This window comes from Brienomyrus brachyistius, chromosome 9 (assembly GCF_023856365.1).
Source record: "Brienomyrus brachyistius isolate T26 chromosome 9, BBRACH_0.4, whole genome shotgun sequence".
Lineage (NCBI taxonomy): Eukaryota > Metazoa > Chordata > Actinopteri > Osteoglossiformes > Mormyridae > Brienomyrus > Brienomyrus brachyistius.
Window position 1 is genome coordinate 13313834 of NC_064541.1, and position 27647 is coordinate 13341480.

The 27647-nt window shown below is 52.1% G+C and overlaps 1 protein-coding gene across 2 annotated transcripts; it reads right to left on the reverse strand.

The window, feature by feature from the left end:
• Positions 1-19: 19 nt before the first annotated feature.
• On the reverse strand, positions 20-26696 carry fam171a1 (family with sequence similarity 171 member A1). Of its 2 annotated transcripts, XM_049025212.1 has the most exons (9): positions 26331-26696; positions 13835-14062; positions 12145-12237; positions 10508-10666; positions 9920-10090; positions 3259-3375; positions 2659-2773; positions 2335-2449; positions 20-2247 (listed from the first exon to the last, which is right to left on the reverse strand). In XM_049025212.1, the coding sequence occupies exons 1-9, from the start codon at positions 26437-26439 to the stop codon at positions 871-873; spliced, it is 2484 nt and encodes an 827-aa protein (XP_048881169.1). In that variant the 5' UTR covers positions 26440-26696; the 3' UTR covers positions 20-870. The 2 variants fall into 2 exon arrangements, with proteins under 2 accessions (XP_048881169.1, XP_048881168.1); XM_049025211.1 differs by having other exon boundaries at positions 20-2449; positions 26331-26690.
• Between the last annotated feature and the right edge of the window lie 951 nt (positions 26697-27647).

The following is a 27647-nucleotide window of genomic DNA, read 5'->3' on the forward strand; positions in this document are numbered from 1 at the left end:
ATAATTCACTTAAAGCATGTTTATTTTTTTACTTCAATTTATTCAGAGTAATGAGCATCAAGTATTATACAAGCAACCAGTATTAACATTCAGAGTAAAATATGCTTGCCCTAAGCAGAGATTACCATGGCAAGGAGACAGAACGAGGCGCAATTCAAGTCACCAGCTGCTGTAGTTGTGCGCTGCCTGGTCTGTGTGTACGGGACCTGGGGGGAACCTGATTGGGGGGGGGGGTGGGGTACACCTGCTCTGCCAGGGGGCGTGTGTGCGTGCATGGGGGTTAAAAATGCTAATGAGTAAAGGAAGCTGACCAGGTAAGTTCAACAAGGCACTTGGAAAACACATGGAAGTTGAGAATTAAACCAGCAAACGCAGGATTCAGTTTGGCGTCGACGGAAGAAGGCATTCAGAGTCACATTTTACTCTTACTGTAAGGCAAGGCTGAAACTAAACAGTAACAAAAATATCTGGATAAAATACTTGGAAAATAAGAGGGAAAAAAAAAATCATGACATAGTGGTTACACGTTAAAAAGGCATTAAAAGCAACGCGATACCGCAGTAAAAAACGGTGCATAGGCGCCCTCTGGTGGAAAGAGCTTATCTGAGCTGACCAACTGAACGTGTTTAATGCACAAAGCTGCCACCAGAGGGACAGAAGGTGAAGAGGATCGGTGCCTCATTGTCCATCCAGCTTGAGGATTCACGCCAGCATAAAGCTTTGGGTCCAAAGGTTCGAAAAGGAGCGGCACAGGTGCACGAGGCATACTTTATTATTTTTTGCATGTTTACCACTCGCCTGCGGTCCTAGTTCCGTCCCTTGGACTGCTCGCTCGCCTGCGGTCCTGGTCCTGTCCCTTGGACCGCTTGCTCACTTCAGGTTGAAGGCCAACAGGGGCCTCTCCTCTCGCTTCTGCCATGGGCTCTTCTTGTTCTCGTCCTCGCCGCTGTCGTCCTGCCCGGCGATGATGTCAGGAGGGCTGTCAGGAAGCTGAAGCTCAGGCCTGGCATGCTCAGTCCTGAATTCAGCCTCTCCTCGCCCTCCTCCGCCACCGTCATCCTCCTCCTCCTCTCCCTCCTCCTCCTCCGCGGCTCCTCGGGTGTCCTGGAGCAGCGGTCCGAGGGCACCATCGTCGGGGCTGCCGTTGGGCGTACCCGTCTCACTGACGTCAGCCTCCATGTCGTCCACGTACACCAGCTGGGTGTAGGCCACTGTGGGCGGTGTGCTCCTGTCTCGCCGGGCCTCCACCTCGGCCTCCCTCTCAGCCTCCCTTTCCCGCAGGCCCCTGCGGATGCGCCGGGCTAGCTCGCTCATGTCCACGCCCGAGTCCAGGCTGGCGTCATTGCTGCCGTTGCAGCCGGCACGCTGCAGGTCGATGTAGGAGTGGCGGATGTGGGCGTTGGACCGGCCATCCAGGGAGACGAACCAGGCGCGGGGGTGGGGCAGCGGCTTTCCGCCGCGCAGCGCCAGCAGCGACTTCTCTGCCAGCAGCTGGTCCTCGCCGTTCATCTGCACCAGCCCCACCTCACTGAGCGATGCCGGGATGGACAGCGATTCGGGCGCTGAGGCCGTCTGCAGGGTCCACGTGCCGTCCCGTGGGTCCTCGGTGGAGGAGGACAGCTGCGGCGTCCCGGAGCCCGGCGGACCTGGCGGAGGCTGCGAGGCAGACAGCTCTGCCTGGATGGTCTCCAGGTCACTCTGTTGGTCAGCCTGCAGGAGCAGAGGCTGCCCAGCAAACGGGTGTTCCCCAGGCAAACGCACGTAGTGCGCCGGGATGACCAGGGTTGGCCGTGCCCGCCGGTACCCGCCTTCGCTCACCTGGTCCACAGAGCTGCAGCACAGCAGCTGGCCTGGCCGTGGCAGGGTGGCGGGCCTTTCTAGGTGGTCCACGGACCGCGACAGCAAGTGGTCCACCGGCCGACGCTCAGGGGGCTGCTCCGTGTGGCCCGGGGTGCGTGGCCTGGACAGGGAGGCATCGTGGACGCTGGCCTCGCTGCCCACTGACAGCTGGCTCCTCGATGCCTGCGCTGACCCCTCCCTTCCATCTGCCGGCCGTGGGGAAGACTCGGAGCAGCGGCTCTGCCGGCCGTCTCCGTGCCGGGGTGACTCATAACCGTCCCCAAGTTCTTGGGACCGGGCTGCCCTCACTGGGGGGACCTCCACCAATCGGTGGCACTCCTTAGCCAGAGAAGTGCGGGAGGAGTGGGGCTGGTGGGCAGGTGAGCTCTGGCTGGAGGGCGCCCTCTCCTGGTGGGAGATGGGAGCACAGGTGGGCTGTAGCACGAGAGTGTGCAGGTCGGGCTCGGCTGTGGATGACACCAGGTCTAAGTGCACCTCGCTGATGAGGTTGAGGTGTGACATGGAAGTGGCCTGGTCTCTCTTGGAGCCGCTGAGCACTGTGGACAGCTGCAGCTTGTGGTGTCGCTGTCGTGGCCTCAGACATTTCCTCCTGGGACAGGGAGAGAAGAAGGGAAGGTGAGGCCCATATCTGCAGCTGGTTGCCTCCTCTCTCCTCTGCTGAGATGTTTGTGAAACTCACAGTGAAGCTCTGAACTGTAAGTGACACAAAAATTCAGCCACACGCTGTCATGTAGTCACACACAGGCATGAGCACTGACACGCAGTCACACGCACCGACACGCAGTCACACGCATGTACCTGCAGTAGTAGAGAAGCAGGGAGGCTAGGAACAGGATGATGACCCCCATCCCACCCAGGATGGCCAGCAGAAAGGCCGTGTGGTAGGAACTGATGTCCTTGGCGACCACGGCACCTGCAGTGGCACGAGAGATTTGGAGATGGCTGTTGGCGTTCACACGGCTGTTTGTGTGCTGTGACACTGGCCTTTCTTCTGAGCGTCGATTCCATTACAGCGCCTGTAAGGGGGGGTGTTACTTACCTCCCCTGAGAGCTGCCCCTCTGCAGCACCACATTACCCACAGTCACAGATTAAAATAGCAAAATAAATAAATAAGTCACGGTCTGATTTCTGCAGCAGACGCCCCTTGTGCATCAATGGAAACATTACCGTAAATAAATAAATAAGATTCTGCTGCCTGACGCCTGGTGGCTGCAGCACATGCCTGGGAACAGAGAACAAGCCCAGAGTTCTAATTGTTATGGGTGTTCACATGTTTGGCCAGCAGGGAGCGCTATTCAGCAACACACTGAAAAAGAAAAGCCTGGAGAGCGGCAACAAGAAAATGTGTCTTTTATTAATTAAGAGTGACAAAACTGTTTCATTTGTTAGAAACCAACCTGTGTTCAGAGGTGACATGGCGGCTGCCCAGTAGCCAAGCTGGGGGGCGATGTAGGTCAGCACGAGCTGCCCCCCCTCCCTCTGCACGTAGCCCAGGCTGCTCTTCAGCCAAGCTCCTGTGGTGACACGAGAGGTCAGAGGTCATGGCCTGTGCCCCCAGCGGCCTGTCAGGGCCTCGCTGCCCCCAGCAGGATGAACACGTGCGCAGAAGCAAGCAATGGCGGCTCTGCAAACTGACAGTGAAATGCTAATTTAATTAGCCACTAGCAGCATGTGGTGCAGAATTACTCGGAAGTGAATCAAAGTTTAGCCACTGCTCAGTGACAAGCGGCACGTTACCTGAAGCCTCAAGCAAAAGGGCCACCTGTATGTATGGATCAGGAATAAAACAGAAAGCAAACCAGTTTACATAACACCGCTAAAGGCTAAATGTCATACAGCAGGCCCAAGTCAATGTGACATTTCTTAAAAGAATATAACAGTACTTTGGTTTATGGAGTGCACTTTCAGCCATTTGCAGCCCGGCCGTTACCTGCTGTGACCCCTCCCCCACACTAGCTCCTTGTTTTTAGGGGGGGGGGGGGGGAGGAGAGTGGGATTCTGGGTAACCATCTGCGTTGTTTTAAAATAGTGTGTAATTCCATTTGCCGGCACAAGGGGGCAGCAGGGCACATGTCGTCACTGATTCGGTGAATAAACACAGAGCTGTTCCGTAACCTGATGCCGCCCTGTGATTTTCTACTGCAGACGCTGAGGGACGTGTTCCTGCACTGATCGCGAGTTTTCTGCTGAAGTCTGCCTTGCTGAGAAAGGAAGGGGGCTGGGCGTAACCCTGCAGCACGCAGCTGGGGGTCCGGCTGACCCCTTTACGCAGGGAATGGCTGCTGCCCACCTGCCCTCACTGTTAAGAGTGTCATATATAATAGTTAATATCACTGGTATATTTACATCTATTTAGCTTATTTAAACAGACCTATCCAACCACTTACTGCGTGGATATTTTCGCAGTTTCTGTTTGCCCTGTGATCGCAGTCTGCTCTCGTCCAGCCCGGTGCAGCTGGGTTTCAGAAGTTTCGGACTCAGTTGCTGACACGGGTTTGCAGACCTGCTGATCCACAGTTCTCTGAACCACAGAGTGACACGCAGACCTCGGCCTCCTGCTTACACCTGCAGGGTCCGCGCAGATGTGCCGCATGCGGACCTCCCCGGGTCTGGCACCGAGATGGATTCTCCCAGGACCGATCACAGCTGTATGCTCAAACAACGCTGTTCAAAAGCAATCTCACCAGTTGTATTCAAGTGTAAATAAATGAGAATACTCCCCCCCCCCAACCAAAAAACCAACGCAATTAACTGAGGCCTGAACCCAGGCTGCACAAAAAGCCTGTCAAAATGACGAGTGACAGCGTTCTTAATTGCCTCTAGGGGTCAAATTGACCTGAATTACCCTATGACCCCAACCTGGATAAAAAGTTAGAAGATGGATGAACTGAACTGAATTAACCAGGTAACCAGCTAATCTTCGAAGTGTCATGGTAATATTTTGTATTAGAACAGCAGAGAGTGTTTCTCTGCCTGCGAGCACACAGCCACTGCAGCTACCCGGCCACTGCAGCTACCCGGCCACTGCAGCTACCCGGCCACAGGAGCGATAGGCCACTTTCCAGACGCTGCCCTCCTTTTGGGAAACACCCATTGGCTGAAGTGGTAGAACAATCGCTGGAGAGGTTTCAGGACCTCCACCGGCAAATTCGATTACGGCCCGCCGTTTACGTTTTGCTGTGCGGGTTGCTAGGCGAGGGGGTCGAGCGAGCCCCAAGGTCACTGGCGGACCCTCCCTCATCGCTGCTCATCTCACCGGGGATGGGGAATTGGGGGGGGGGCAGCGGCTGTTGCACTAGCTTTCGCTTCCTGCCTCCTTTGGCCTGAATTTGGTCTAGTTCTGCTGCCTTTGGGGGAGGGGTGGGCGTCTTTAGCTGTGCCAAAGGGACGCGAGGCTTACGACACAGGGGCATGGCGTACCGGCGACAAGAAGGATGCGGGAAGCCAACTCTGCACAAGTGTTAGCGCAGCAAACAAAACATAAACCGCGAGTGCGATAAGAACTGCAAGTCTCAAGTGGCACCATTTCACAAAATTGGTCACCCTTGTGCCACGTCTTTTAGGTGAAAGGCAATAGCATATAATAAGGACATTAAGGGGAAGTTAAGGGACAGGGGAATATTTAGACATTTATCCGAAGCTGCTCAGGATATCACTCGGCCTTGGGATTCTAAGACAGGCCAGATCCTTTGGTATTAATGAGACTCAAAGGCACAACAGCCCTGCCCTTGGTGCAGAGGGCGACCAAGCTGCCCTTGGTGCGGGCGGCGACCTGTTTTCTGGTGCTCTCTCTTTTCCAGAGAAAATAGATGAGGAAAAGCCAACCTATCAGTCCGGGAAAGGGAGGGATTCTGCCCCCCAAAGGATGCTGGGAGTGTGATCCCGCAGCTGTGTTTACATGAGGTGTCCTCTAACCGTCACTCTCCGTTATTGTAGCTGGAACGGAACACGCCCTCACGGATCCCACAAAGCGGCGCGGCCACTGCTGTGGGTGGACTCAGCTTCTCAGACACAGCTTCAGAGACCCAGTATGAAGGGAACTGCAGCAGGAGAACAGAATTCTGGGTAACGAGCTTTCTGCTGGAACAACAGAGCTCTGAGCAAGGCTGTGAGAGGAGCATGCAAAAACCTACATGTTTCAGAAATGAACACAACTTCTGCTCACCACCTGTGTGTGTGTGTGTGTGTGTCTCTGTCTGTCTTTCCTCTCCCTATCCTACAGACAAACACAAAGACCCTGGAGAGCAGAATAAGGATTTAACCATTTAACCATCAGTAGTTCTGGAAGGAGAAGCCATGGCTCTTCTCTCCATAACTGTGACACTGTGCTGTCAGAAAATCAGGGTCACCGATTATATTCTCAAAGCCGCTGCCACAGAAAATCGACTCCATATGGCCAGTTATTGTAGAGCAAGCGTGAACACTCTGTGTTAGAGACTCTCGGGATGCAAACGACGTTCAGCCCAAATGACGCTACTGATGATCGACGTTCCGTCGGGCACCGGAAGGCAGACCTGTAGTCTCTCACCAAGTTAGCCATGTGCCTGCTGGTGCGTGTGACGACTGTACATCTCACCCAGTGATTAGACCCATCTTTCTACATGCCGGCACATTCTGAAACACACTGACCCAGTCTCTTAAGGGGGAACCATCCCGCCACCCATCCATCTGCCCATTTCTCCAGTCCAGGGCCGGGGAGGGGGGGGGCACCCTGGGTAGGATGCCCCACACTAACCCTAAAATTCCACGTGATTCTTAAACAAGCATTTCATAACACCGCAACCCCATTCTCTAACACACTAACCTTGTAGCTCTTGAGCAGTTACATTCTGCGGCGAGATGGCGTGTAAATTGCGGCCCTCAAACCCAGCACTCTACCCTCGTGTATGTGGTTGACAGCCTGTTTACCAACACGACGTCCCATGGCAACTACATAATTACAGATTGGGTGACTGTGCAAACGCGTGCTCAGTTGGACTGTGTGTTCAGTCCATGGGTCGGTTCACTGTAAATGACACCCTTTAGGCTCCCCGGCAGAGCGACTGTCAACTCCAGTGTTTCTCAACCTGGTCCTCAGGGATCCACAGCTGCTCCATATTTTTGCTCCCTCCGAGCTCCCTGCCAGACAATACACATTTATGCTACCGGGAGCTGGGAGGAAGTGAAAATGTGGACTGTCAGGGAGTCCCCAAGGACTGGATTGGGAAACTGGTGTATGCAACTCCAGAAGCAGTAATCTGCTGCAAATGTAATCCATGAACGTCTGCTGTGAAGCCTGGGAGATGTGGTAATGAAGGTGGGATCTGTGATGCTTGCACATGTGTCTTGACACTGACTGTGTTCTACATGGGGGTGGGGTGGGGAGACCTCTCATCCTTCCTAAACTGTGTTATAGTATATAGCTGGGGTGTGGACTTCACAAGGTCAAGTGGTGTTGATGTCCCCAGTGACAGACCCACAATTGCAGCCCCCCCCCCAGACATGAACAATCAGGCCCTAGAAAGAGGAGCATTAAACCCAAGATCTGGGGTGTAGAGAGAAATCTGAGAATGAAGGAGAGAGGCACGACAGTGATGGAGGACATTAAACACCATCAGCACTGTGGTTTCCACCCATCCCCACATCGACGCCCACCGCCCCCCACCCCGTAAAGAAACGGCCACATAGCGGTCAGTTAGCCCTCACACGCACACACACCCCACCCCCCAAGACCTGCACACTCCTACACAATGCAGAGGAGGCATCAAGGGGGAAAACCGCAGGAGGAAGTGCTGTCAGGATCAGGCCCAGAGGCTGAGGGCCTCACTGAAACCTGACACTGGCTTCACCCCCATGCCAGAGATGATGTCATGACTGCACAGCACCCTGTCAAAATAAGAGCCCCTCGCCTTTGGACTCAAGGAACAGATGCGGTAAAAGTCCCCAAAGGCCATGAGACTTAAGGCTATTCAGGGTAAAACTCTGGTTAAGTTAGACCAGACCGAATCTTAACTGACCTGTCTGAGGTTTATCTATGGTTTGTCACGTCTGACTTAAAAAGTCAGAAATACCACTTCAAATGAAGCACAGTTAAAAAAATACATTCATGTTTCCTTGGAAATCCAGTTACAGACAGACCACTAGGAATCCCTAGAGGAGTAACTTCCAGTACATGCCCAGTTTCATTAGTTTTATTTTCTTTCCTGTACTGTATAAAAAAGTAAAATATCCTAACATGATAAACCAATTCAGTTGAGACAGATCAAGTAACCTATTTATGAACCAGACTATTAACTTATGTAATGAAGTCTAACAACATATAACTAAACATGTAAATGAGCTGATCCGCCCTCCCCCACCCGTTTTGCTGATGGAGTCTTCCAGAAGGGCTTGATCGATATTGTGCAAAGAAGACGGGGAACCAGAACCATCTGCGTCCTGGCAAACAGGCAGGGTCTGCTGAATATGCAAATGAGCACTTCAAGGACAAATGGAGGTATCTGAGGTGGGGGGGGGGGGGGCGTGGTGCCGGAGGGGCGGGGTCTGGCGCTACTGCATCACAGTCCCCGCCCACCCGTGCGGTTAGCGCGATGCTAGCAGGCTGTTCAGAGGGACGGAGGGCAGACGATGCCTTCCAGACGGCGCCCCTTTTAATAGCTCTGCCCTGAGGTAATCACGGTTAACAGCAACCAAGATCAAAGGCGTCTCCTAAACGGTTCTCTGTGTCATGACCGAGGACGCGGACGCCCGTTCAGTCTGGTTAACCGCCTCGGATATCAATGGTGTCGGGTTACCGGTCACATATGGCCGGACGCCGGCTGGCAGCGCCGCTCCGTCCGGCCTCGACAGACGTCACGCTTTACATTAAGCTGTTAGAGGCGCACCGCAGTCACAAGAAAATACAGCGCCGAAGCGTAATTACTGCCTCCCAAGGGCTGTGGGCTTCCCCGAACTGGCTGCTCGCCGTGACGCTTACACTCGGTTACGCGCACGGGCACACGCACGGCAAACCTCGGCTCTGCAAAGCGCCACTAACAGCAACATGAGTAAAAAAGACACGCAGACCTCGGAAAATCTGCTGGCCCAGTTGCTACACAGAGAAAAATGCTTGCTTGAATAAAATAAATAAATTGAAGTGTCCCTTCCGTGCTCTTACAATAGCCTAATAAACCGCATAATAAATCATTCCGACACTTGTTTTGAATTAAAAATATGCATGAATATTAATGCCGCGGTACTCACAAAAAAACAATCTGCCCAGTAAATAGTTGCATTACCCCAATATGTCTTGGCGCTGCAGATATGCTGTAACTGCACAGGGAGTTAACAGCCAGTGCGTCTCTCTGGCGGCGATGCCTGCAGATGAACTTAAGCTGACTTCGTCCCCTTGAGGAATCGTGTGAATAAGGACGAGATTAACAGGCAGTTTTAACAGCGTGATCCACTAGGAGGCTAACAGGCGCTGACTATTTGCTGTAATTATTTCACCTAGAGTGGATCATTAATGTGTGCGACGTTCAGCTTGCGTGTATGAGAGCTAAACCAGACGAAAAGTAAAGCCCCCCCCCCCCCCAGTTTGTGAAAGTAGGTATGCGAGTTGGGAGTTAACCAAGGAGCTGGGGAGGTGAGAGTAGGAGAGGAACTGCAGTCCGAAGAAGGCCAGTACTGTACCTAAGCAAGTATGCAACAATATTATTATTATTGTTATTATTATTATTATTATTAATAACAATAATAATAATAGCTCTGTAGCTCAAAGTGTCCGATAGATGAATTAAATGTAATTATACATTAGAGTTATACAGCACTTTGCAAAACCCGAAGACAATATTCAATAAAGCAATAAGTTTCAGAGTGTGTTACGCTGACATATAACGCGGCCTCTTCCAGGGGGCTCCCTTGAGCTCACAGCAGACTTTGCTCTATAGAGAGATGCGCTTGTGAGAGAGACCCTCCCCGTAATCAGTGGAGAGAGATCTACATGGGAGGGCAGGAGGGATGGGCCTACGGCACGCTGCCCACCCTTAACTTAGCCAGGCTGCTAACGCTGCGATCAGCCCTGGAGGACGGCGGACTCACCCAGCTTGGGGTCGAAGCGCCAGGCAGGGATGTGGTCGTTCTCCTTCAGGCCGCTGTCAGGGGGCAGCGGCACCATGACGCTGATGGGCTCACTGACGTGGACCTCGGCTCCGTTGCCGCCCAGCAGATGGACGCTGATGGCGGTGATCGGGTTCAGCTCCCACCCGTTGCCTGTGGGCGGGGGGGTGGGGGGTAGGTTAACACTACAGGAAGGCAGCTGCAGGGGGGCGGGGGGTCAATGACCTCTGCATTGGACACAGTCAGATTAAGACCATGAGGGCCCTCTGGTCTGTCCCAGGGCATGGAGAGGTAGAGAGATGCTGCTTAACTAGAGGGAATCAATGGCTGGTTCTGTATGGTGCTGATCCATGACAAATGGAAGAGAGCCTGTGTTATACTGGGCTGGGGGGTGCCGTCTGAGACGTCCTTCCAGGCCCCCGCTGGTTCCTTTCCGCACAGAGTAAATTACAGTACCTGGCTCAGCTGTTGGACAGTAGTGCTGAGCAGTATAATACTCCACACTGCTGAGTACTGACCCAGTTCTAGACCGGTTCCTGCTGTGGAAGCACAGACCCGGGGCAGCCTTACCCGTGCCGTTCCCTGAGAGTCCCTGCAGGTACGGGAAGCGGTCAAACTCGCGCGCTGAGCTGGCCACCGTGAGCTGGGCCGTCAGGTTGGCATAGCTGGTGTCCGGAGGCAGGTTCAGGGCCCTGCGGCGGAACTGCACCCAGGGACGAGCCATCGAACCTGCGCAAGGAGGAGAAGCTTACTGGGGGTGGGGCCGCGGAACGAGGGCGGCCTTGGTGACGGCCGAGGGGGCCTGTGGTTGAAACGTACATTAAACACGGAGGCCGTAGTCGGAAAGAATGGAACTAAACTTAGATTAAGAGTAAGAGTTAAACAGAACTAAACGACGTGTGGACATTCAGCCAGAGCTATTGCACAGCACACAGTAAAACCGCACTATTAGAAATGAAGAAATTGGCTGCACGTTTGATTGATTCATTGGCTGACTGGTGGGCCAAGCATGTGCTGCTGGGCCACAAAGAAGTCATGAAGGAATGAGGACTCTCTCCATCTACTGCTCTCGAGGGGGGAAGGGGTCAAAGGTGGATGGCTGAGGTCACTGTGCTTCCTCAACCAGCGTGATGATGTTCAGCCTCTGCTTCTGTTATTAACCGACTGATTAGAAACCACTTTAGATCCAGCCTCTGGAATGTTCTCAGTAGTTCTCAACCCATGAGCATTATATTGTGCTCCACAGTGCCACCTGCAGGCAGGGTAGAAACATTGTCTCTGGGTTAAAGTACTGGGGCTCCTGACTCACATGGGGATTTATAGATAAAGAGACCCTGACAGGTTCAGGAGCAGCAGGATCCCCTTGGGTTCTGCTCACTGCGGGAGGCAGGGGGGTGCTTGGGAGGGGCTGTGAAGTCTCCTTAATCTGTCCTCTCCTCCTCTGCCCTCCTTTTCTCACAGCAGGACCGGCTGAATACCCAGATAAACACAAAGTCTTTTCCCTACAGCATCCAGGTTTGCAGACTATGCAAATTAAATGCGGACAGTGTTCAGAAGTGTTCAGGATAGCACATAGTTCAGCAATGTACAGTGTTCAGTAGATCACAGTGTTCAGAAGTACACAGTGTTCAGCAGAGCACACAGTTCAGCTGTGTGCAGTGTTCAGGTGATCACAGTGTTCAGCAGTGTACAGAGCACGGTGTGCAGTGCACACAAGTTATACAGTAATGCATGTACAACACGAAGAGCAGTCATGCAGGAAAGCCATTTTAACCCCCAAATGACCCTGTCATTGGTGCTCAAATAGAAACAAACCTTTTCCTGAACCTCCCCCGGGAATTGGGGGGGGGGGGGCAGAATTCCTGTCTGCCTGATAGAACTGCCTCATCCACCCACTCAGCCCTGTCCCCCACAGAGGCAGGGGTGACAGCAGGGCAATTAAGCCCCAAGATGTGCCCTCCCCAGCCCAGCAAGCCCTGTGAGCTGGAACACTGATGGAACGTGTCAGGACCAGACAAGTGGCACATGTGAGACACAGCCTTTAATCTAACCATGCATGTTCACTAAACAGCAGTGGGGAGGTGGGGGGCAGGGAGCAGTTTAGCACAACTCAATAATCTGAGAGGGTTATAGATGAAAAGGTAGCCCATCCAAGCATTATTTACATCACGGGTTCTCATAGCGATGCAGGTAGGCGTGTGCCTCACCTGGAAAGCCGGAGACAATGTGGACGACATCCTCGTAGACCATGAGGGTGGCGGCCTTCTCCGGGAGCAGCTCCAGGCTGAGTGAGGAAAACACTGGCAGAGACAGAGGACGGAGGTTACTGACGGCAGCACCGCCGCAAGTGCAGACGCTTACGGGGCACAGGCGTGTTCAGCACAGACGCTGACGGGGCACAGGCGTGTTCAGCACAGATGCTGACGGGACACAGGCGTGCTCAGTACAGACGCTGAAGGGGCACAGGCGTGCTCAGCACAGACGCTGGCGGGGCACAGGCGTGTTCAGGACAGATGCTGAAGGGGCACAGGCGTGTTCAGCACAGACGCTGATGGGGCACAGGCGTGCTCAGCAGGGACGCTGATAGGACACAGGCGTGTTCAGTATGGACACTGAAGGGGCACAGGCGTGTTCAGCACAGACGCTGACGGGACACAGGCGTGCTCAGCACAGATGCTGACGGGGCACAGGCGTGTTCAGCACAGACGCTGAAGGGGTACAGGTGTGCTCAGCACAGACACTGACAGGGTACAAGCGTGTTCAGCACAGACGCTGACAGGGTACAGGCGTGCTCAGCACAGACGCTGACGGGGCACAGGCGTGCTCAGCAAGGACACTGATAGGACACAGGCGTGTTCAGTACGGACACTGAAGGGGCACAGGCGTGTTCAGCACAGACGCTGACGGGGCACAGGCGTGCTCAGCACAAACGCTGACGGGGCACAGGCGTGTTCAGCACAGACGTTGAAGGGGCACAGGCGTGCTCAGCACAAACGCTGACGGGGCACAGGCGTGTTCAGCACAGACGTTGAAGGGGTACAGGCATGTGGAGCTGAGTGTAATAATTGGTTAGAAAGCCCTGAGTTGTGGGGCTCAGTGCTCTATGTGAATTTATGTTCTGGCAGCTCCCTCCACTCCGAATTGAGTGACACACATGGTGTGGGCTGGGAGTGGGAGTGACACACATGGGTCCTTCTAGAAGGTGGATGCCACCATGTAGAGTCAGCTGAGAGATACCGGATAGCAGCACGTGTACCCCGTCCACCCTTCCCGCAGACCAATCACAGCGAGAAGTCACACTGGAGATTCCAATTGCCCCGCCCACCCTTCCCGCAGACCAATCACACCAAGAAGTCATAGTGGAGATTCCATTTGGCCAAATAACATTACAGCTTAAGTCTGCTTCCTAAGCACCAGTCTAACCTGCAGAGTGCAGTGCTTACCCTGAATCCAGCATATACACTGCATTTACCCGCATTAAGCACAGAGTAAACCCTCAGTATGCCGTGCATTTAACAACCATTTAGCATTAACATACCTTATACTTAACAGTGACTTACCCTGTGTGTACCAGCGATCTGTGTAATCTCCCCATAAGGCACACACTGCCAAATCACTGAGAATGAGCTCAGGATGGAAAGCCATGCAGAGCTTTGGTTTCTTATATGAAATGTATTAATTACATATTAATACCCAATCCCTGTCCCATGTCCCGTTTCCCTGACAACCTGGAGGTTTAAACAAGTGATGTGAAAGCACAGCATCTCCACACTGCAAGGCTGCCTGCTGTCCTTCTGGGAAGTCCTGTTAATATTTTATTTCATTAAAAGCCAAGGCCCAGCATGGAGGCCAGCAAATCCCTCGGCTGGAAGAGGGGGTGGCGAGACACGGACGTACCGGGCATTCGGGCCGGCCTCCACGGGACCGAGTTTGGCACGTAGCCGGGCTTGGTTGCCGTGACGATCAACAGGGAGCCCACCCTGTATGGAAATGTGACATAGGCGTTGCCATCCGGTCCTGAGGACTCCGAGGTGAGGGAGGTGTGGTTGGCGAAGATCTCTACGGTGACCCCGGTTATGGGCTGGTGGGTGCTGGCATCGCTCAAGTGCACCTTCAGTGTAACCTCTGCGTGAAAAGGGCGGAGACTCGTCACCAAAGCAACCAGCAAGGCGGAATGCTACCCTAACGACCACAGCACCCTGCATATACGTACTGCATAAATACATATGTACCTTTAAAATCATCCATCCATCCATCCATCCATCCATCCTCTATACCCACTTGTCCTATGCAGGGTGGTGGGGGTCCGGAGCCTGTCCCGGAAGCTACAGACGCAAGGCAGGGAAAAACCCAGGATGGGGTGCCAACCAATGCAGGATGTACACCTTTAAAATCAGTTTATAAATAATATTTTCTGCATACCAGTACTTAATAACCAGATTACCTGTTAAGAGTGATTTTAAGATTAAGAAAAGATTTAAAAAGCAGATACATTAACCTTTCAAAAGTCACCATGTGAAACCTGTTTAAGCCACACGAGTCATTTCCCAGTAACGCTCTCCAGTACAGCCCAGCCTTCCCAATCTGGTCCCGCCACTGATCCCTCACTGGGCAGATTTCACGCTGGCCCCGATCTCACTCAGGAGCTTGATACGACCAGCTGCTGCCAGGAGGCACGACAGCTTCATAAGTTGTAAATAGTTGGCTTTGGGCGTCACATTTTAATGACTCCCGTTAATTGCTCCAAAGGAAATGGCCCCTTTCTCTTTTCAGGCAATAACTGGCTTGTTCTGGGTAGCAAGAGCTTAACCATTAATATTTCCTGAAGAGACAAAGACACATTTCAGGAGGTCAGACCCAGGCTCCTGCTGTCCAGCTACAAACTCACAGCTTCCGGTGTATCACCCCCCCCAAATCATCCCCCCCCGATCTGAACAATGAAAGGTTTCTCCCACTTTCCTGTGCAGGATGTGTGGCTGAACACAGCATATCCTTTCCTTGAGTGCCTGAGTCGCAGGCTGACTGGGCCGGGCCAGCGCCCCCTCCCGCATGAGCTGGGGGGATTCCCGACCCCTCCCCCACGGGTGCCCACACTTTTCCATCAACAGGCGCCCTGGCTTTGACCGAAAAGCATGAAACAACAGGAGACATCCTGTAGGGAGAAGGGATGTCCTGTCCAGCCTTCTGTTCTCACAGAATAAACATTTACTTTATCAAATGCCAGGTGAGTTTCACCCCAGCGGCAGTTTGCTGGTTTTGTTCAGCCCTTTCAGTTTGGATTTTGTTTCCCTTCCCATCTCACCTAAAACATACAGTATCGTGCGAATGTCTTAGGCAGTGATAGAAAATGAATGAAATGTTTAAATGATATTCATGTTGGTGTAAGACTATGATATTACGTCTATCAAAGTGTTTCAGCTTAGCTACTGCAAAACCCCCTAAAGACACCCCAATGTTTGCAGCAACCGTCCAGTTCACCCGGTCATTTTCAGACGTGACCACTGCCCCATCTTTATTAGCCGATCAACACCTCATTGAGTTATTTAACGAGTTAGGTTAAGCCACCCAACAAGATATCTGTAACTTTTTGCAGAACAGAAGATATTCTTGTTTATTTTCAGTTACTGTTAATTTGCATATGTTATAAATGTTGAATTGTGTTTTTTTTTCTAAGAAAATAAACAATTCCTACTGAGATGAATCGACTTAAACATTTTCTTTGACTGCATAGATTATCTCACAGTGCTGTGCTTATTTCATTGAAATATACTGGTTACTGTAGTCATTCTGTACCTAACAGCTCTGCAATACATCAATACATCACCGGTGTTTATCTCCTGGTCAGAAATGTTATGTGTAGTATGCTATTCTCTAATGTGACGGATAGCTTTTGGGGGGGGGGGGGGGAGACACTCATGATGTCATCCAGCTGGAACAGTTAACACTCATCACAGAGCCAGGGCTATGAGATACTCAAAGCGCGACATGGTGAAATTGCACAGAGCCCCATGAATCTGCGGCCTTGTAACGTGGCGTCCAGCTTAGGTTTGTACGCTGAAGTCTGTGATTAATGAGTGGGTTTGCTGCAGACGTCCACGTGGCTGCAGAGGCTGACATGTTATGGAGTAGGCAGAGACCACAGCCCCATTCTGCTTCGCCTCCATTGTAGTTCATCTCGAGGGGCCTGACCTCTGCCTTTTGACTGTGCTGGTCTCTGGGTTGCTTTGGGACTCCTCCATTCTCCACCCCCGGAGTGCTGAGAGACAAAGCGTTGTCACGGTAATGCAACGTGTTGGTGGAGTGCTGAGGTCATTAAGGAAAGGTTTCTATAATGAGTACAGGCTGGTCGGGGCTTTGTGGGGGGGGGGGGGGGGGCGTACGGATTTCACAGGAACGGGTGTTTATTAACACCAGGGAAATGCAGCACCAAAACCAAGCACCAGGCTGTGCAGCGGTTAAGGAGACAAACTCATGAAACATAATAGCGAATCCAAGCAGCTGTTGATTTCCTTGACGGCAATATCTGTGTTTGCATTTCCTGCTAATTTTAAGAAAAGACAAGGTTACTACTAGAGAAAAGATAACAGCAGCTAACGCAGACATTTACGCCATTAAATCCCCCATCCCAGCCCCTCCATGGTTCGGAGGCTTACATCACTTCCTGTACTCTTTCAAGCCACTTCCTGTACTCTTTGACTTGTGTGGGGAGAGGTGGGACGCAGCTGCCCCCCCCCAGGGGAACACTTGACCTCATTCTCCAGCATTGGCTCAGGCAGGCCTCAGGCTGATCGAATGGCACCATTAGCCACAAAAAAGAATAAAATTAATCAGCCCTGACTTTGCTTTCATGAAGCGCCCATGGCTTTTTCAAGGATAAAACCTTATTTCTTGGTAGTAAAATATTCTAGCAATCAACTTAAAATTCAGTTATAGCTAACGCGCTAATGCTAGGCCTGGACCGGCCATCTGGTGTACTGGGCATTTTCTGGGTGGGCCGATGGGTTTGTGGGCCAGCAAAATCACCGGTGACCCCCCCTTGACAAATTTATTGCGAGGGACTCCTCCCTACTCAGCTAAATTTATCATGGGGGGCCTCCAAAGTCGAGGGCTAACATAATGATTTTGTAACTCTGTACCTCCAACGTGATTCAGTACCACGAATATATTGCTCACACAACTCTGTAATACTGTCCTAACTTTGCTAATGTAACTGCTGTCATAACATTGCTATGCTAATGTCCTGCAAAACATGTTTCTGCAGAAATGTTAGTGGTTTTTCTGTGCTGGCTGGACAGATCATGTTGTCTGTGAGGCTGTTCTTGTGCTGGAACAGGACCCTCTCAGGGCAGGGCTTCGCTTTAAGAGCCAACCCACACTTCGCAGGCCGGTACTGGGGCACTGGGTCAGCTGCGGGGAGGCTGGAGCAGTGCCAGAGGGTTGCTGGGTCACACCTCCCAGATACAGATATCACCCAAATGGGGGTCTGAGTCTCAGGGAGTCCGGCATGCCAAACAGGGTTAGGAATCTCCAGCCGTTGTGTGTGTGTGTGTGTGTGTGTGTGTGTGGGGGGGGGGGGGGGTGCACAGGTGAGGGGGTCACTCTGAGCTGAGAACTGGGGGTCAGAGGCAAAGGTGAAGGAAGTCGTACTGTGGGTGGAAATCCCAAGGTGGCTGAGAGCCCAGGCTGCAGGCACGGTGCCCGTCGCCATGACACTGGGGTTACTGGGATGGATGGGCGGAGCTTTGGGGGGGGGGGGCATGTTGTTCACTCTTTCCATTCAGAAAATGACTCACGCCGAGCAAATTCAGCCCCGATGGCAAGTTAAGTCCCTTCTGCCCCTTCCCCTGAGAGTGAAGGACAGAGGCTCCAGGCTATTTCCGGAATATTCTACACTTACAGCATCACAGGTGAAAAGGAGCCAGCCGGCAGGATGGCAGGAATGACCGGCATGTACCTGTGACCTGACCAAACATGGACACAAAATAAACACACCACTGGTTAATGTGAAATCCAGAACCTTTAAAGGCTTGGATCTGACATCCGGCTGACCGGGTCCCTGTTCTCACTTTACTGACATCAGGTTGGATGCGTCTTAGTGTGACGTGTCCAAGGTCACAGGCGGAACCTGCCAAACCATATCGGCCATTGCGGAGTCAAAATGTCAGCATTTGATTTGGGAAACAGGATCCCTCTATAGCGCTAAGCAGCACCAGTTACGGGGTCCAGGGTGCGAATGAACCAACTAAGCGATGAATTAAAGAGCATTGAAGTTTGGAGATACCCCAACATCGACCTCGTTAGAGGGTCACAAACCAGCAGACATGTGTCTGTGGAGTATAAAGCGAGCCTGTAGGAAAAGGCACTTCATACACAGAGCTACACAAACGCACACACACACACACAGACACACACACACGCACCAACAGGCCGGCTGGAGGGGAGCCCCTGTCACCAAGCCATCTGGTCAACCAGCTGTAAATCATTCTTAGCTGAATCACTCTGTTGGAATGTGGCTGAACGTGGCGCTCAGTTCTCCAGGAGCAGAGCAGAGATCTGCGTGGCCTGGGCTGGCAGACAGACAGAGAGGAGATCCTCACCTTCTCTAGACTGAGACCTAATGTACCAGTGACATCACTGCTACCATCACAGGGCCAGGCAGACACCTCCTCAGCTTCATAATTTAACAGCCCTTCAGTAGACGCCAAGATCCTTAAGCTCAAAGCTAGAGCAGAAAAAGATCTTAAACTTGACTCCTCCCTCCTGTACAGTGCACACAAAAGTATGAAAAAAGTATGAAGAATTTATTACAGCATTTGGAAGTTGATGCAAATCTCAGCTTTTCCCTGAATATGCAAACATCTGACGACGGCTGATCCCTGATTGGCCGATCATGGGAATGGGGCATTCCTGTTGGAGGTCGAATGAGAGATCACCATGTGGGAATCAGAGCAGGACCCTTTATCACGAATGGTGTTATGATGCAGGGAAATGGGGCATGGGGCGGGAGGGGGGCTGGCAGGCCAGAACCATCTGACTAGCAGATCGGGGTGGGCTTGAGTAACAGGCCCCCAGCATGACGTGGTCGTGTTGTACAAAGCTCTTCTCCATGGGCCGCCTTCAGACAGGAACAGCACCACGTTCTGATCATGTCCTACTTGGGCAGATGACACACGGAGTTCTGCTCCAAACCGCCCACATTTCATCGCTGGCCAAGGCCTGACTCGCTGGCCCAGGGCCAGGTTCTCTCCGGGCGGTCAAAGAGGTTTGGCTCGTTTTTCAGCTGGGGAGGGACGCTTCTCTGTTTTCACCCCGATTTAGTCATTTACCATGTTTTGCTGTACGGTACCACACAGGACTGTCCTCGCCGCACCCCTGCCTGTCCACGCACTGCGTCCATCCACAAACTTGTGACACAGCCACCATTGGAGGAGAAGTGCGTGACTCACCAAATGAGTGGATTTCATTGGAGGCCTGGTGTGTCACTCACTGTGTGGTTTTCCTCTATTGGAGGAGCATTGATTGTCTGCATCGTAATGCTATTTGTAGTCTGTTGTATCGATAATGCAAAGGTAACTTTGGTGTATCCAAATATAGCCTTATTTCATTCAGGCACATTCTGTCCGCAATCTACAGCTATTCTAAGCTCATACCATGTAAACAGGAGCCTCACAGTGCCTGGACCCACCGTGAGCCTCCCACACACTCTGATATCACGCCGTTTATCTAAAGCAACATACCACAAACACGCCACATTCCAACTGCAGGTGCAGTTCTTTAACCACTGCGCCCCCTGCTGCCCTGGGAAATAAGGCTCCAGCAGGGGTGGTGTTGGGTTATGTTGGGCCAGCTGTGCTCAGATCCCGCCGTGTTCTCTAGCAGCGAGAACCTCCAGGGAGAGTGACGGCGTTCAAAAAGGCACCAAGGAGAATGCGGCTTCAGCGAGAGCGAGATGCCAATCCGACTGGCGTGAGAACCTCCTTCCAGATCCGTGGCAGGGACACAGGTGTGTGTGCTGCAGCGATACACCAGTGCTACAAAGACCAACGTAGGAGAAGCCTATGAGAACAGTCTGGGCCGGGGGGGGGGGCACGGGAAAGCAGAGAGATGGCACACCCAACGCACACAAGTTCGCCGCAGATGGGCGGAGCATCTGTAAAATCCTGCCCACAGTGTTTGTTTTGTGTCTTTCTTTTCCTGGGGGGAAACTGCGCTGGAGTTGGGGGGGGGGGGGAGGGTGGGGATGTAAATATAGCAGAAACAGGCTTTACAGCTTTAACGTTCCCATCCAGGGGGAAAACCTGTACAGTGGAACAAAGAGCCGATCTGCACTTTGATAATTCCGACAGGCCATTTCTCCGAGGAATGCTGAGGAACTGCCGACGACTGCAGTGGGGGATTGCAGCTCCGCGGCAAGACCCATGTAGCCGGGAATGAGGCACCTCCGACAGCGCAGGGCTGCGGGCAGGAAGCGCCCCCCCAGGGCATTCGGTGGCCGGCGACACACACACACACACACACACTCTCTTCCTCTGAAGGGCTCTGAGAGCTATCCAACACAGTAATGTGATTAACCCAAATAACAGCTGAATAAGCGAACCCGTCATACGGGGCCATCCCAAATCGGCAGACACACCCTCCAGAACAGCCCGGCCAGCATCAGCCGCTGCTAAATTTGGGGTTTTTACTCAGGGTGATCGACACCCTGTACCATTTACACAACAGGATACCAAATGTTAGCATTTTAGCATTGCCTCAGGCTTCTGCCCACAGGTACAGAGCTTCTGTGGAGGAGAGGACCCCCCCAGGAGGTGCAGAGCCAGGCTGTGTGTGTGTGTGTGTGTCTGTCTGTCTGTGTGGCACCACAGGTCCCAGTAAGGGAGGAACCTCCTGTCTCTTTGCTTCCCGACATTCATGTGGAGACACGTGGAGTCAGTCATGTCTGTAACTACTGAACACCAGGTTCACAGACACTTGAGCTCTGTTTTTATAACTTGTTGTCAGCTCTCGCCCTGATTAGTAAGAGAGTTCGCTCATATTCATTGGGGTTGGAACAGCTGGACGAAGGCAGCGTGTAAACGGCAGCTCTTAAACCCCTTTTTCTCCTCGTGCAGTGCTTCTATTTTAAGCTGAACTCTAACCAACATGTAAACAAAGCTCCTCTTTACGTTTTCTTGTCCAAAAAGGGTCAAGTTGATGCAGAGTTAATCCTGGGGATGAGACTGGGACAGCGGGCTGTCACAGAGCAATGTCTCACTCACACACACACACACACACACACACACACACACACACACACACACACACACACACACACACACACACACACACACACACACAACCTTCTCAGCTGCCACTGCGCTCGAGCTGCTCGTCACTGACCTGTGGGTGAGGAACACATCAGGCCAGGTTTGATCCCCACTGGAGCCACTAAACATGGTCTGAGAAGCAAACAAGTGGCCAAAAGTGCCCCCAGTAAGCCAGAACCATGTGCATCTAATTATTCCTTATAGTGCCCCACCACTCCTCATTCCCATTCAGAGCCGCTGGGTCCCAGCTTATCAGTCCGGCCTCACTGGTACGGGAGCGGGGTGCACACACTGCACCCATGAAATGGACTGACTCTCAACACTGACAGGAGAGATGCTAATTGACATTGGGGTTGGTGGGGTTGATGACTTGGAGCGCACAGCCCAGTCCCGGGGCTGATTGTCAGGCAGAGTTGCCGGGTCATTCCCCGTCAGGCTCCTCTGCCCTGCGGGACGCCAGGAGGGGGGCGGTTCCGGCCACGCCCGGCCCGTAGACGCGCCAGGGCCTAAAGGGAGCGGCAGTGTGCTCATCATGGCCGCACTGCCGTGTTACAGGGCACGCAAGAAGGCACTGCGCGGTTACAGGGCACGCAAGAAGGCACTGCGCGGTTACAGGGCACGCAAGAAGGCACTGCGCGGTTACAGCACATTTTCAATCGCCAAAAATAATGAACGACCCGGATTTTTAAAATAAATTTTGCATTTCACCAAAAAACACACACTCACAATCAACCACAAAAACTTTTCACATCTAGCAAATTTCATTTTGGTGTGTTTCATACCGAAGTTCTGTCCTGGACACATGTGAGCTTCTCCTGGGGATGATGGGGGCCACATGCTCATACCTGCCTCGACAGCAATGAAACAGGCCTCTCCATTAGCCAGTCTGTCTGGCCGAGGGCACTGGGCCATGTCTGAAGTGGTTTATTAGACCCCATCACTGCCTGGGTCTGGCAAACAGTGAGAGGATGGCAGTCACACAGCAGCCTCTCCCTACAGTCACTGCAGCTCACTGGTGCCCAGTGACACCGGAGTATGGGGAAGGTCTCACTGTGGTCCACGTGTGCCTTTGTGATACGCGTCTCCCTCTGATCTCTCTCTCCGACTGTGAGGCTCACATGCGGGTGTAATGGAAAACCAATTCAAAACGTCTACGATACAGACGGATTGATTGAAAAGTGACATGATGCAGCTCAAAAAAAAAATACCATCAATTATTATTATTACTATTATCTATACTGCGGTATATTGTTTGGATGGGAGGGTGGTATGTTTGACTTTGATCCTTTTTTTGCATTGTACAGCACATGCCTGTCATACGTTTACATTGGAAACTGGCGCTGGGAATGAGGTCACACCCGAGTTAACCGCGTTCCAGTACAAAGATTCGGAAAGCCATTTAGCAATACCAGTTCAAGCCAGGTTTCTCATTCCCGTTTATAGCATTGCCAGTTAATGCATCGTGTGACACTTTGCACATAGAAGCACAGTGGTGTTTTGTCGACAGATTCCCGATTTCACGAGACACGGAGAAGACAAATGAGCTCATAGGTGCAACTACAGCTTTCATTTCTGTCCATGAAGGATGCAGCCATCCTGAATCCTGAGGTTGAGTCTGTAGGGTTTCCTCCCACTTTCCGAGTCGGAGATCTGACTTCAGGGGGTGTTCCAGTTGAAATTTCCGACTAGGAACTTGGAAATTCCAACTTACCATTTCCGATGGAAAGCAACAATATCATCTGAGAGGGTGAGATGCACAACCCTATGTTCACACACTAGCATGATACAAACTCCAATAATCCAAATGCAGAGTGCAGTTTGCCTGAAATATCGCTCAGGCTTCCATGGCAGGAAACATGAGATAAGATAAAAGGTCATCAGTAAGGTAACATGTTCCGTTTAAGCTGACATGCATTTGCCGGCATCTTCTGCTCTTTTCCATTCCCGCAATTTAAGAGGCTCCTGGAACCTAGCGGGTAATGCTAAGAACCGCGGCAGCGAAAACATCACATGATGCTAACAGCAGATCCTACGCTTCCCACTCAGACGCGGGACTTAAGTCACACGCCCCCCCGGCCGACGTAGAGACACGGGGGGAGCCGCAGCTGTAGTGGGGGAGCCCAGTTTCCACTGGCTGCGTTCTGCCACGGCGTGAAGCTAAACAGTCCACCTCAAATCAGAGATGGGAAGAATTTACACCAAACTAGGAAACAAGGAGAATGTGTAAATGAACACCAATTAGGAAATTTTTCAAAATAGGTTTTAAAACCATGAATGAAAATTGGAACAATAAAACTAAGGAAAAGTCACTGCTCAGCCAAAGTCGGAATATTCCTAGGAATATGAAGATTGTGCTCAGTGACGCTGGCGCCCGGGCGGCCCCCATACCCACGGCGCCCGGGCGGCCCCCATACCCACGGATGCTTCTCTGAACATGCATGATGGAGTCGCCCATCCCATCTCAGGAGCATAACCTGTACATCATGAAACCGCAGATGGTTTGATGTTCTTTCCCTTCTTGCTACAAAGCAGCTTGTGCAGACCATTCAGTTCTCTTTCAGACAGAAGCCATCAGAGGCGAGAGCCTCACTCAGCGAAACCATGGGACTTAAACCACTACCCAATAATCTTGACCCATCCCATGACACACCTGCACCAGGCAATGAGGAAGCCAATGATTCCTGGCATTTATATGACTCTGGACAGCCGGTCCGATTCACTGGGCCTGGGTGACTCCTGAGGCACTGTGTGGAATCACCATCCAGACGATGGGCCCCCAAGAGGAGATGGGAGCTCAGGGTTTGACACGGCCGGCGGCCCAATATCAAGCTCTCTCCTACGTCCTTGAGCACAGCCGACCTGCATACTGGAAGATCTGTGCTCTGGAACGGCGTCAGGAGAATGAGCGTGCCGAGTATACAGAGACGGAAGGAGCACTAAAAACAGGAGTGCATTTACTTGAGGGGGGGGGGACCCAGAGGTGGTTCTGACCTGATATACCACCCCAGAGGCTCCACCCAGCCTGCAGAAACCTGCCGACTCATCCAGCCATGGAGGACCACGTCACGCAGAGAACTGGTGTGGCAGCAGACTGTGCATGACGGTGTTAATGGGGGTGTCTGGCCTTGTGTGACCCAGGGAGGGTCACTGGACATGATGGCCTGGGGAAGCCCATCGTAACACAGCTAAACACCAGTAAAAGTCCAGCAATGCACCCCAGGAGAGAAGTGGCTAAGGTGGAGTTGAGGGACACACCCTGTCTCTGGGCCGTGTTTGGCCAGCAGACTCACCTCTCAGATCATGGAGAGCACAGGAGTCTCATAGACCAAAAGCACCCCTCCACAGGATGGGGAGGATGAGGGAACGCCAGTGTGGAACAATCTCCGTGTGGAGGGCCCCCCGCCCCTGATATACCTCCGAGAAACGCCCTACCAGCAGGAAAGGAATCCCATCTGTCCTGCCTGCCCTCATCTCACTGTCCCACCCATTCTCTCGAAAACCACAGAAGAGCAGGAGAATCGGGGTCACCAGCAAGCTCAGATTACCATGGTGACCGGGCCAATGGAGGTACTCCTGCAGAATGGACCTGGCGTGGTCCTTCACGCTCAGACAGGTACGGCTGGAGAGAAGCCGCCTGCAGACATGTCCCCCCACGTGCCAGGTCAGGAAGTGACAACACGTACAGGGGGTGGGGGGTAAATCGCTGTCACCTGTTCTGGCTTGTTCCAGGAACAACTGCAGGAAAACAGCTCCAGGTGCGCGAGCCACCAATGTCGCGGCAGAGATCGGGACTGTGCCTCATCAAGCATGATTAGCAGTTTGCAGACAGCCCAGCCTCGCCTTAAAGCGTTAAAATCCCCTCGTCTTTACAGCAACGATAAGCCTCCTTTAACCACTGGGTGTCTGGTGAAGGGAAAGTGAGACAGGAAATCACGGCTTAGGACGACACGTTTTTGTCCCGGGGTGTGTAGCCTGCGCGCCACGGTAAACAATGCGGGGCTGGTGCTTTTTCTCTCATTTAAAAGGCTTTATTTTTTGTTTCTCTTTTGAGGTGAAATACAAACCGGCAAATGACCTCTAAGCTTCAGTGACGGTTCAGCCTTCTGACAGCAGCATGCCCCAGAGAGAGAAACAAACACACACACACACACACACACACGCAGACACACACACGCAGTCAACCGTGCGGTTACCTAACCAACTAACCTACTAACTGCTGTGACTGGAGACAGACTCCAAACAGGAGCAAAGCAGCCAGCTTAGGGACCAATCTTTAATCAGCAGCAGCATAATCAGACACTGGATCACAGTGGTTACAGAAGACTGTCCCGGACCACTGTGTCATACTGGATGGCAGCGTGACACACTGCATGTGTATCGTACAGTAATTTATGGCATAAGATCACGTCAATCGCATTAAGTCATGCAATGTAACCAGGCATACAGAAACCCCGCTGGTGTGTAGGCGTCCACCACAACTTCCTAAACCAAAATCAAGACTTCTATTTTTAAAAATGTATTTTAAAACAAATCAGATTAAATGTATTGGTTTTATAATTAAGAAAGATCTGCAAAAACAAAAAAGTGAATTGTGTAGTATGTACATTATCAAAGGCACGAGATGTTGTATAAAGGGTACAACACAAATTCACGGTGATCATTAACAGAATAAACTGGTTAATAACCGTGACTGCGTCCTAGGGGCTGTATCGGTGATTATACACGTATAAAGATCAGGACCCCCCTCCCTCCCCATCAAAGACGCGATACGATCCGACTCGGACCCGGACCCAATCCCCGACCCGGTCCCGAATCCGAATCCGGACCCGGACCCGGAGCGGAGCAGCGCCGCATACACACACACACACGCGCGCGACTGCGCCTCGGACCCCTTTTCACACTCCCCTCCACAGGCCGAAGGAGCTCCGCTATAGCTGCCTAAGGCATTAGACCCCCTCCTCCTTACGCCATATATCAACAATAGTCGACAATAGTCCGAAAGGCGGATGAGATTCGCAGCAGTAACTTGCAGAGCCGATCGGAAACGCGGAGCGGAGCGGAGAGGAGAGGAGCGGAGCGGCGCCCACCTCTGCCGTCGCCGTCCTCCGGCAGGCTCTTGGTCACCGCTTTCCACACGTTGCAGCCCAGGAGACAGAGTACGATCGCCGCGGACCTGTTCATGTCCTCCCTGCGCATGATTCGGCCAGCCTCTGAACAGTTCGGGTGCCTACCGCGGAGCCTCCACCATCACCCCGATGCCATCCGCATTGTCCCGCTCTGCTCCCGGATTGATCCCCGCTACAGATCCCGCTTCCAGCGCCTCACTCACGGCTCTTTCTGCTGCATCCCTTGTCCCCAGCCTTGCCGCTCAGTTTTTTTTTAATAAAAAAAAAAAAAAAAGCAATAGCTCAGGCGATATTAACTGTTCCGCTGCCAGAGACCCCTTTCAACGAAGCTGCGCTCTTGTAGGGAAAGCCGATGCGAGTACGCCACCCAGTGGCCGACGGTAGACTCACACTCGCCTTCGCTGGAGACTGAAGGGCGTCTGTCCATGAAGGTTGGAAATCAGACTGCTGCTATTCGTGATCCAGATAAGCACTTTCAGTTTAAAAGCAGTGTCACCCCGAAACGCATCAGACATTCCCCCACCCAGAACAGTTTCCTGTAACGGCTTCCGGTCACCCGGAGGTGTGTGAGTTTTATTTTCTGCCAAAAACGCTTCCGATACAATTATAACTACCCTAACTGACGATCCTTAAATGGCTATGTGTGGTAATACCTATTGCGAGTTATAGAGCATGTAGATAGTTGTAGCTGCAGAAAATATCACTGCAATAAATAGAAAGTTGTGTCCTCAGTATGTGTATTGTGTGCAGAATATAGACCCGGAGTAAGAATTTATATATGATTAATGATCCACCGCAAACTTTGCGGACTTGTTATGTTAAGGACGCAACGCCCAAATTACAATCGTGTGATGCACCCGGCGGTACAGGTGGATGCAGGGGATGTCCACACCTGCTCTGCTTTGGCCGCAACCACCAAGCACCTCATCGGTTGCTCCTCTTTTGGGAAAGATGTTTCGACCATTTCCGGTGGAGACAGAGGAAACATGAATAGACCCCTGTATTCTGAGCCTGGGCTGCTTTCCTGAGCATGTTTTATACCCACGCATTTCATTGCAGTAAGAGCAAAGTCACGTGGGCACTGTAGAGTCACACACAGTTCACCTTTAACTGAAGTTTCAGCTGTGAGCTAGACTGAGGGTCAAAGCAGGTGTGTTGCAGTGTGGTTAAAATACCTCCTTATAACACTTTAGCTGTCCTTTAGAAAACTAAAGGTGCAAAGACCTTTTAATCTCTTTCACACATATTTTTGTTGTGTTGGGCGGAGTAAGGAATCAT

Coding starts and splice junctions, on each gene's coding strand:
- fam171a1 (XM_049025211.1), bottom strand. CDS start 26,439: ATGCGCAGGGAGGACATGAACAGGTCCGCGGCGATCGTACTCTGTCTC. Junction 14,063..26,330: donor GGAGGACGGCGACGGCAGAG/GTGGGCGCCGCT, acceptor CTTTTCACGCAG/AGGTTACACTGAAGGTGCAC. Junction 10,091..10,507: donor ACTCTCAGGGAACGGCACGG/GTAAGGCTGCCC, acceptor CCCCGCCCACAG/GCAACGGGTGGGAGCTGAAC.